This window comes from Chiloscyllium plagiosum, unplaced genomic scaffold (assembly GCF_037043375.1).
Source record: "Chiloscyllium plagiosum isolate Xiang-an unplaced genomic scaffold, Cpla_swu_hap1 HiC_scaffold_15, whole genome shotgun sequence".
Lineage (NCBI taxonomy): Eukaryota > Metazoa > Chordata > Chondrichthyes > Orectolobiformes > Hemiscylliidae > Chiloscyllium > Chiloscyllium plagiosum.
This window is the reverse complement of record NW_028270153.1, coordinates 11,539,459-11,550,609: the sequence shown is the minus strand read 5'-3', so window position 1 is coordinate 11,550,609 and position 11,151 is coordinate 11,539,459. Positions and strand designations below refer to the sequence as shown.

General features: G+C 42.9%; 1 protein-coding gene across 2 annotated transcripts in view; it reads left to right on the top strand.

Annotated features, from left to right (window-relative positions):
• The first annotated feature begins 16 nt into the window (after window positions 1-16).
• nfs1 (NFS1 cysteine desulfurase) overlaps window positions 17-11,151 on the top strand; it is a 30,056-nt gene continuing 18,921 nt past the window's right edge. For both annotated transcript variants that reach the window (XR_015759518.1, XM_087994733.1), the window contains exons 1-3: window positions 17-536; window positions 1,075-1,148; window positions 1,783-1,899. Coding sequence is in view for 1 of the 2 variants with exons in the window: in XM_087994733.1 (XP_087850859.1) it covers window positions 437-536; window positions 1,075-1,148; window positions 1,783-1,899 (291 nt within the window). In the remaining variant the exon portion in view is untranslated. The remainder of the gene's footprint in view (window positions 537-1,074; window positions 1,149-1,782; window positions 1,900-11,151) is intronic.

Genomic DNA, 11,151 nt, shown 5'->3' with positions numbered 1-11,151 from the left:
ATCCTAAGCCAGCGACAGGCCCGTGCGTTAGGCAGAAGCCTGCGGTTCACCTCTTTGTTTTTAAATAATTGTGGGAACAACTTGCAATTCATTTCAATTAATAATCATCAAATAGATCGGAGCGTTTTGATACAGATTTGCGGAACGACAATATCGGACTCGGATTCCATGAAATAATAAAAGGCTATTACAAAGTATTAACAATACTATCTGCTCCCTCTCTGGCCTGATTTAGTTTATCGGTGTGACATCTATTTCCAGAACTCTATTCATTTTGTTTCAGTCACTTTCCCCGGCGATTGGCTTCCCGGGGCAGCGGCTTTCGTCATTTCCGTTGCTAAGGTGAGAGGTCACCGGCAGCTTCCGGTATTGGGTTGAGTTGTTTGCCGCAGGTTTTGAAACCTGCCCCCGGGACAAGGGGCGCCTTCACTGCGACATGCTCGGCAGGACGGCCCTCAGGGGCTTCGCGGGGGCCCGAGGAATCCTGTGCAGGAGGTTCGGCGCCTCACAGAGCCGGAGGGATGGGGCTGAGAATGGTGAGTCAGCGGGGCGCGCATTGAGTTGGGGGAGGGGAATGGATTAAAAGGTGTGTTAGCGGAGGGAGGGGGGGGGGTGGGGGATGGGTTTGGAGGTGGGGGGAGAAGGATCTAGGGTCTTGGGGGCGGAGGGAAGAGAGTTAGGGGATGGATTTTGGGGGTTCCAGTGGGAAGAGGATTTGGGTTTTGATTTTGGGGGTTCCAGTGGGAAGAGGATTTGGGTTTTGATTTTGGGGCGGGGACAGTGGGAAGAGGATTTGGGTTTTGATTTTGGGGCGGGAACAGTGGGAAGAGGCTTATGGGAGGAGTGGAAAGAAGATTGAGGGATGTACTTTTGGGAGTAGGAGGGATTTGGGGGGGGGGTGGAAGTGTTTTGGGATGAGGGGAATTGGGTGAACGGACTTGTAGAGAAGGTGCTTTGGGATTAGAGAGGGTGGATTTTTGAAGAGAGAAAAATAATGGTTTATGTGATGCCATCTGAAGTTGAAATGGTTTGCCAAAGCGAACATAATTTTGAAATTTATTGTGTTTTTCCTAGATAATGATTCTTTGAAAGATGTTGCAGATAAAGTTCGACCTCTGTACTTGGATTTCCAGGCTACCACACCAATGGTAGGAATGCTTGATGCAAACTATCCAATGAGACACAAATTAGAGGAACTTTTTAAAGTTGCATTTGTGTAATCAGATGGCTGACCAGTTTGCCCAGGCATATTGAATTTTATGCTCCCTTGCAATTTGTATCTCCCTTTCCCTCCTACGATGGTCTAAAGATTTCTGTGCTTCTCTGATTCCAGTCTCTTGACCATTCCTATGTTTAATCAATTCCAGAGGCGTGTTTGCCTTCATCTGAGCTCTTGAATTCTCTCCTAAATCAATTCTTCAAAACTTGTTTAAGCAGTAATAATTTCTCATCTGCTTTGATGTTTTTATGAAATGTCTTAGATTAATGATAAATTATATTTCATGTGAGAACTGTAGTAAGTATATTTTTAAACTGTATAGACTGCAGTAACAGGTTTGTAATTCTTATGGATTATTATGAACATACCCAAAAACTTTCACATATGACAAAGTCCTGTTGTTTCTTCTGATGCAAATGCAGCAACTGATGTGTGCACAGCAAGCTTCTGAAACAGAAAATTAGATACAGCTTTTGTGAGACTTGCCACCAAACCAATGCGTACTCATGTATGTAACTCTTAATATGTTTACACCTTGTTTAAGATACTGATTTTACTCTTAGGATCCTAGAGTGTTGGACGCAATGCTTCCTTACCTTGTCAGCGCCTATGGCAATCCTCATTCAAGAACACATGCTTATGGCTGGGAGAGTGAAGCTGCAGTGGAGAAAGCCAGAAAGGTAGATCTTTGTTTTCACAGCGTCCGCACATTCTATTTAAACAATTGGCTGGTCTCAACCCCTTTTGTAATGTCGCAATCTTAATAAATATTTGTCCGAAAAAGTTTAAAGTACAATCAGCATTCAGGTCTTGATTTTAGCAGAGATCTGTAAGGATTCTCTCCTTCCTGTTTGGGGCATGGAAAGATTTTTGTTCTTTTAAAGACAGTTTCTTCATGATAATTGAGTGCTGCTGACAATCATTGCTTCTTATTTACTTAACACCTTCATCATCAGACATTGTTGGTTTTTGGATCTCCTTTGATTTTTCTAATTAGAAACATTTAAAATGCTCCAGTGCATGTGAATAAGCCACTATTTTGCCTAGAAACTGATGTATCTGCTGTTTAATTTTGAGTGGCTTCTCTTTTTAGTCAGGGTGCTTTAGCAAGCATGAGATTGAGTACAATAAACTTATACTCTCTCTGGTTTCCAGAACAGTTAGAGGTGCCGTCATTAAAACACATGAAATACCAAGAGGTCTTGATAGAATAGATATTGAGAGGTTGCCTCACGTGACTAAACAAGGGTTCGTAATCCCGGATTAAGTAGTCGGTCATTTCCAAGCAAGATTTGGAGGAACTTCTTTACTCTGAGGGCTATGAATGTTTTAAGTTCTTTACCCAGAGGACTGAATTCTCAGATGTGAGACATAGTCAAGGTAGATTTTCCATCTCTACCTTCATCAAGCAGATGCTTCCAAAGCATGGAAAATGGACTAGATTTTCCATAATCTTGCTATTGATCTTAGTTGAAGGCTGAAGTGTTGAGTTATAAGAGCTGGTTGGAAGAGAATGCCTCTTGGAGAAGGGACTGACAATAAGTTGGGGGGAACTTGCGTGAATGAACGCTTGAGAGTCATCTGCATTCCAAAGCTCTGACTAAATTTGGAGTGGTTCTGGTATTGGGTTGAAGGTGATGTAGGCCAAACTGTTTCCTATCTGTTCTCCATGCTTCTGGGTAATGTTGTGGAGGTGAGTTGCAATGCTGCATTAAGGAAAATAAAGATGTTTACAAAGGCATACATTGTTTGACCCCATTCTTCTCTGAGCCTGTGGTCCTTCTGTTGGTCAGGATCAGCTAGCATTTCATCATGGAATAGGTGGAGAATCAAATTTGTGGAGCATTCTGCTCAAATTTGGCTATCTATAAATTTTTGCAGTTGACAAGAATGAAAGGTTTTACATCAGTTATGAAAAGGCTATGTAGAGTGGTTAGTACTGTTTCATGCTTTTCTAGCGCATTTATTGTGCGGTGAAGATAATGTCTCTGGTGCTCTCAGATGGTGAAAACTGTACTGAGATTAGGATGATAGACGAGCAGAAGGATGGAAGAACACAGCTCGCCAGTCAGCGTCAGGAAGTGGAGAAGTCAATGTTTCTGGTGTAACCCTTGTTCAGCACTGGGAAGAAGCAATCAAGGAGAATCCTTGCAATAATTATCCCTGGGGCAGACAGTAGGGAAATAACCTTGTTGTTCTAATTGGAATTGTCTTTCTTGAAGGCAGTCACAATCACAGTATCCCTGATATCCCTCGACATGCACTTCTTTGCTGGGTGAAGTGTGTGAGGTTGTACTGCTGTGCAAGGAGTGTACCTTTGTTATGTTTTCAGACTTCCGGAGGGGTTTTAGCATTGTTGCTAGCAAAATTGATAAAAAGGAGTAGATAGATAATATATGTTTAGATTTTTGGAAGGCTTTTAATAATGTCACCACAGGAGGCCAGATAGAAAGATTTAAAGCACATGGGATAGGAGGTGATGCACTGGCCTGGATTAGCAAACAGAAAACATAGTGTAGGAATAAAGGCTCATTTTTGCGTTTGCGGACCATGGTCAATGGGATTCCTCAGGGATCAGTGTGGGGGTAGAGGGGGAGGTGGGGGAATGTGATGTGAAGATGTGGGTGTACTGTACCTTTTTTAAGGAAGTTAAAAGCCAGCAGAACTACCTGACAACATCAAGTGTTCTGAATAAGATACAACGTAACGTGTGGTCCAGCAGCAATGGTAACTGGTTGTCTGGAGACAAAAACAAATTTGAATTCGGCCAATTAGTTTAAATTATACCCCCCCAAAAAAACAATGTATTTGGAAAGGCAAGGACTGATCAGGGATAGTCAATATGGCTTTATGTGTGGGAAATCATGTCTCACAAACTTGACTGAGATTTTTGAAGAAGTAACAAAGAGGTTTAATGAGGGCAGAGCGGTAGATGTGATCTATTTAGACTTCAGTAAGGCGTTCGACAATGTTCCCCATGGGACACTGGTTCGCAAGGTTAGATCTCATGGAATACAGGGAGAACTAGCCATTTGGATACAGAACTGGCTCAAAGGTAGAAGACAGAGGGTGGTGGTGGAGGGTTGTTTTTCAGACTGGAGGCCTGTGACCAGTGGAGTGCCACAAGGATCGGTGCTGGGTCCACTTCTTTTTGTCATTTATATAAATGATTTGGATGTGAACATGGGAGATATGATTAGTAGGTTTTGCAGATGACACGAAAATTGGAGAAGTAGTGGACAGCGAAGAAGGTTACCTCAGATTACAATGGGATCTTGATCAGATGGGCCAATGGGCTGGGGAGTGGCAGATGGCGTTTAATTCAGATAAATGGGAGGTGCTGCATTTTGGGACAGCAAATCTTAGCAGGACTTATACACTTATTGGTAAGATCCTAGGGAGTGTTGCTGAATAAAGAGACCTTGAAGTGCTGGTTCATAGTTCCTGAAAGTAGAGTTGCAGGCAGATAGGATAGTGACAAAGGCATTTGGTATGCTTTCGTTTATTGGTCAGAGTATTGAGTTCAGTAGTTGAGAGGTCATGTTGTAGCTGTACAGGACATTGGTTAGGCCACTGTTGGAATATTGCGTGCAATTCTTGTCTCCTTCCTATCGGAAAGATGTTGTGAAACATGAAAGCTTCAGAAAAGATTTACGAAAAAGTTGCCAGGGTTGGAGGATTTGAGCGACTGGGAGAGGTCAGATAGGCTGAGGTTATTTTCCCTGGAGCGTTGGAACCTGACGGTTGACCGTATAGAGGTTTACAAAATTATGAGGGGCATGGATATGAGAAATAGGCAAAGTATTTTCCCTGGGGTGGGAAGACAAAAACTAGAGGGCATAGGTTTAGGGTGAGTGGGGAAAGATATAAAAGGGACCTAAGGTGCAACTCTTTCATGCAGAGGGTGGTAAGTGTATGGAATGAGCTGCCAGAGGAAGTGGTGGAAGCTGGTACAATTGCAACATTTAAAAGGCATCTGGATAGGTATATGAATAGGAAAAGTTTGGAGGGATATGGGCCGGGTGCTGGCCGGTGGGACTAGATTGGGTTGGGATATCTGGTTGGCATGGGCGGTCTGTTTCCGTGCTATACATCTGTATGACCTGATCAGGTGTCCCAACGATTTATGTGGGAAGCTAGGGAAGTGATTGCTGGGCCCCTTGCTGACTTATTTGTATCATCAGTAGCCACAAGTGATGTGCCGGAAGGCTGGAGGTTGGCTAGCATGATGTCACTATTTAGGAAAGGTGGTAAGGACAAGCCAGGGAACTATTAGACCAGTGAGCCTGACATCGGTGGTGGGCATGTTTTTGGAGGTAATCCTGAGGAACAGGATGTACATGTACATGTATTTGGAAAGACAAGGACTGATTAGGGATAGTTAACATGGCTTTATGCGTGGGAAGTCATGTCTTTAACTTGATTAAGCTTTTCTTTTGAAGCAGTAATGAAGAGGATTAATGAGAGCAGAGCAGTGGATGTGATCTATGTGGACTTCCATAAGATGTTTGACAAGTTTCCTCTTGGTAGACTGGTTAGCAAGTTAAATCACATTGATTACAGGGACAGCTAGCCATTTGGGTACAGAACTGGCTTGAAGATAGAAAACAGAGGGTGGTAGTGGAGGGTTACTTTTCAGACTGGATGCCTTTGACCAGTGGTGTGCCATGAGGACTGGTGCTGGGTCCACTGTTTTTCATCATTTACATAAATGACTTAGATGTGAACGTAGAAGATGTGGTTAGTAAGTTTGTAGATGACCCCAAAATTGGAGGTATAGTAGATAGTGAAGTAGCTTACATCGGAGTACAATGGGATCTTGATCAGATGGGCCAAAGAGTGGCAGATGGAGTTTAATTGAGATACATGTTTAGATTGAGTCAGATAAGATGCTGTGTTTTGGAAAGGCAAATCAGGGCAGGACTTATACAGTTAATGGTAAGGTCCTGGAGGGTTTTGCTGAACAAAGAGATCTTGGTGTGCAGATTCATAGTACTTTGAAAGTGGAGTCACAGGTAGACAGGGTGGGGAAGAAGGTGTTTGCTATGCTTTCCTTTATTGGTCAGTGCATTGAGTATAGGAGTTGGGAGGTCATGTTGCAGTTGTACAGGACACTGATTAGGCAACTAGAGGAATACTCCTTTTGATTCTGGTCTCCCTGCTACAGGAAGGGTGATGTGAAAGTTGAATGGGTTCAGCAAAGATCTACAAGGATGTTGTCAGAGTTGGAGGGTTTCAGGTATAAGTATATGGGTGGCATAGTGGTTAGCACTGCTGTCTCAGAGCGCCAGAGACCTGGGTTCAATTCCCGCCTCTGGCAACTGTCTGTGTGGAGTTTGCACATTCTCCCCGTGTCTGCGTGGATTTTCTCAGAGTGCTCCGGTTTCCTCCCATAGTCCAAAGATGTGCAGGTTAGGTGAATTGGCCATGCTAAATTGCCCATAGTGTTAGGTGAAGGGGTAAATGTGGGCAATGGGTCTGGGTGGGTTGCTCTTCGGAGGGTCGGTGTGGACTTGTTGGGCCGAAGGGCCTGTTTCCACACTGTAAGTAATCTAATCTAGAGGCTGAATAGACTGGGGCTATTTTCCCTGGAGCGTCGGAGTCTGAGGAGTGACCTTACAGGGGTTTATCAAATCATGAGGGGCATGGACAGGTCTTTTCCTGTGGGTGGGGAATACAAAACTAGAGGGCATAGGTTTAAGGTGGGAGGAGAAAGATTAAAAGGGACTAAAGGATAACTTTTCCATGCAGAGGGTAATACATGTATGGAATGAGTTGCTAGAGGAAGTGACGAAGGCTGGTACAATTACAACATTTGAAAGGCATCTGGATGGGTAAATGATCCCTTGGGCCGGATGGGATTTATCAGAGGATTTTCTGGGAAGCTGGGAAGGAGATGGTAGAGCCTTAGGCTTTAATCTTTTGAGTCGTCATTGCCTGCAGGTTTAGTACCTAAGCACTAGAGGATTGAAAATGTTTTGCCCTTGTTCAAGAAGGGCAGTAGAGATGATCCGGGTAATTATAGACCAGTGAGCCTTACATCTGTTGCAGGATTAGTTTTGGGTAAGGATTATAAGAGATAGGATTTATAATCATCTAGCAAGCACAATTTGATTTCATATTGTCAACATGATTTTGTCAAGGGCAGGTCAAATCTCAATAATCTCACTGAGTTTTTTGGAGAAGTTGACCAAGCATGTGGAAGAGGGTAGAGCAGTTGATGCGGTGTACATGGACTTCAGTAAAACCTTTGATAAGGTTCCCCACATGGTAGGCTCCCCACATGGTAGGCTTTTGGAGAAAATGCGGAGGCATGGAATTGAGGGTGATTTAGCAGTTTGGATTAGAAACTGGCTTTCTGTAAGAAGGCAGCGAGTAGTGGTTGATGGAAAATATTCAGCCGGAGTCTGGTTACTAGTAGTGTACCACACGGATCTGTGTTGGGACCACTGCTGTTTGTCATTTTCATAAATGACTTGATCGCAGGCATAGGTGGATGGGTTAGTAAGTTTGCAGATGACACTAAAGTCGGTGGAGTAGTGGACAGTATGGAAGAATATTACAGATTACAGGGGGACTTGGATAAATTGCAGACTTGGGTTGAGAGGTGGTAAATGGAGTTCAATGCAGTTAAACGTGAGGTGATTCACTTTGGGAAGAACAACAGGAAGGCAGAATATTGGGTCAATGGAAAGACTCTTGGTGGTCTGGATGTACAAAGGGATCTTGGTGTCCATGTACGTAGATCCCTCAAAGTTGCCACCCAGGTTGATAGTGCTGTTAAGAAGGCATACGGTGTGTTAGGTTTTATTGGCAGAGGAATTGAGTTCCAGAGCTGTAATGTCATGCTGCAACTATACAAAACGCTTGTGTGGTCGCACTTGGAAGTTTGTGTACAGTTCTGGTCGCCCTATTACAAGAAGGATGTGGAAGCATTGGAAAAGGTGCAGAGGAGATTTACCAGGATATTGCCTGATCTGGAGAGAAGGTCTTATTAGGAAAGCTGAGAGACTTAGATCTGTTTTCATTGAAATGAAGAAGGCTAAGAGGAGATTTAATAGAGACATACAAGATGATCAGAGGATTAGATAGGGTGGACAGTGAACGTTTTTTTTCTCGGATGATGTCAGCTTGTACGAGGGGGCATAACTACAGATTAAGGGATGATAGCTTTAAGACTGATGTCAGAGGCAGATTCTTTACTCAGGAAATGGTAAGGGCGTGGAATGCCCTGTCTGCCAATGTAGTTAACTCAGCCAATTTAGGGAGATTTAAACGATCCATGGATAAGCATATGGATGATGATGGAATAGTGTAGGGGGATGGGCTTAGATTAGTTCATAGATTGGTGCAACATCGAGGGCCGAAGGGCCTGTTCTGCGCTGTATTGTACTATGTTCTATGAATAGGAAGGGTTTAGAGGGATATTGGCCAAGTGCAGGCAAATGGGACTAGATTAGGTTAGGATATTTGGTCGGCATGGACAAGTTGGACTGAGGGATCTGTTTCTATGCTGTATATCTCTATGACTCTATATTAAATGGTGCAGCAGCTTTAGACTGAGTTAGACTGAATTGCCTGCTCCTGAACCCATGTTCCTACGATTGTTCTACCTCAGTCCTTGTAATTTTTCAGCTGATGAATGGGGTATAAATGGGATATGAGGAATCAAGTTGAGGGCTTTCGAGTTGAAATTGGGATCTTAGTTGACATTCCTCCTAAGTATATATTCTGTAACTTAGGAGCTTCCTGTCAATTAGAAGTGGAAAAAAAATAAGAGCAGAATTAAAGTTTTCTGAAAAAAAATGCGTATTGATGGTTGAAGTAAGCCAGAAGAAGAAAAAATGAATTGTTTAGAATCTTATCCAAAGTTTGGATCACAATTACCAAATGCCAGGAAAGAGATTACTTCGCCTCTGTTAATGCATGTAAAAGGAGACTTTTGAAAGTCAGAGAAATTCATTATCTCTTCCAACTTACCAGCTCAGACTTTAACTAATTGAGCAAAAGACTATCTGAGGGCCAGGTTTTCCGATCCTAGGTTGTGGTTTACTGAGCATCACCAATCCCTTTGAATACTCAGGTGTGTATTTTATTTCATACATGTCTTCAAATAATAGAGCCCTCTCTGAAACTGTCTTGCCTAGCATTGAGGCATTAATCATTTAAAACCAACTATAGGGTGAGATATGGCATTCATATGCCTAACACCAGGTTCCCAGGAGAGCAAGAGGTATGCTTTAGGGATGTCCTTGAAACATCTCTGGGGAGATCAAACATCCCCACTAACACGTGGGTGACACTAGCTGGAATGGGCCAAGTTTGTGACTGGCCAAAAAGTATAATTTGGGAAAACACTCAATACATTGAGAGACTTCAAGAACATGCAGTTATGAAATTGAAATATTGGAGAGAGCAAATCTCCAAACACCTCATCTGCATGACCCTTCAAGCACCATCTGCCATACACAGCAGTCTGCACATGATACATTGGATTCATCAGCCACCCCAGAGCCCATTGAAGAAGAGTGATTACCTATTCTGGATTGAAGTGGATAGATTTGTGGACTAAAGGAATCAAGGGATGTGTGGGAAATTAGAGTTGAAGTAGAAGACCAGCATGATCTTATTTCGTGGCAGTGCAGGCTCAAAAGGCAGCATGGCTTACTGCTTCTGTGTTTACATTATGTTCAGTAGATATTTGAGGTGCCCTCTGAGGTTGTAGGCAGGAAAAACTGGTTCTTTATCTGCTTTTTCTCCTTTTGAAGACTTTCTTTTACATGCACTAACTGAGGCCAAGTAATCACTTGCCTAGCTCTTCGTAGTTGAGACCCAAACTTGGAGCAAGTTTCTAAACAATTCATTGTTTTCTTTTCTGGCTTACTTCAGCCATCAACATGCAATTTTTTTTCTCTAAAGAATTTAATTCTATTCTTGTTTTCTCTGCTTCTAATTGAAGGAGAGAAGATTTTTCAGAAAATTGGGTAAATAAACAGAGATCATGATTTTAAAGTCATTACCAAAAAGTCAAGAGAAATGGAGACTTTTTTTCCCTACTGGGTTTGTCAGGCTCTGGAGTGGTCTACCTGAAAAGCTGGTAAAAGCTGACCCCATCAATAATTTTAAAAGGAAGTTGGTCAAGTACTTGAGCATGGTCAGTAACTTCTGGTTAAGGATCAAAAGAAAGTATTTGTAAAGGAGAATGGCCTCCCGCTGTGCTGCAAGTAGAAATGCTGCTTTTGATGTTGCAACTCCTATTGCTTGTCATCTGCGTGTGTGGCTACTAAGGATAGCTGCAGTACACCAGAACTGCAAAAAGAGGAAGAAGAACACCTCTACAATGTATTTGCCAAAAACGGATACCTGCGCAATTTCATCAACAGATGCCGAAGGGAAAGAAAACAAGCAACATGAGTTCAACTGGGACAACACTACTATTATAGGACAAGCCAAACAGAGAACAGCCAGGGAATTCCTAGAGGCATGGCACTCATCCACAGATTCAATCAATAAGCACATCGACCTGGACCCAATATACCGACCACTGCAGCGGACAGCTGGAACTGACAACCGGAAATGGCAGAGACAAACCACTATAAATGGCAGAGGAAACATCACAGAAGTGCTTCACAGGAGGCTCCCAAGCACTGAGGCTGTCACCTAGACAGGGGATGAAACATCTGCAACACAAATTCCCAGCTCGGTGAACAGAACCACAACAACGAGCACCCGAGCTACAAATCTTCTCACAAACTTTGAACTATGATCTTTTGCTATAAATTCTGTGTTTTATCATCCTGCCCCACTCGTTAGCTGATGAAGGTGCAGCACTCTGAAAGCTTGTACCTCCAAAGAAACCTGTTGGACAATAACCTGATGTTGTGATTTTTAATTTTGTTGGACTAGGGTTAACATCTTTTGATGTTAACTGT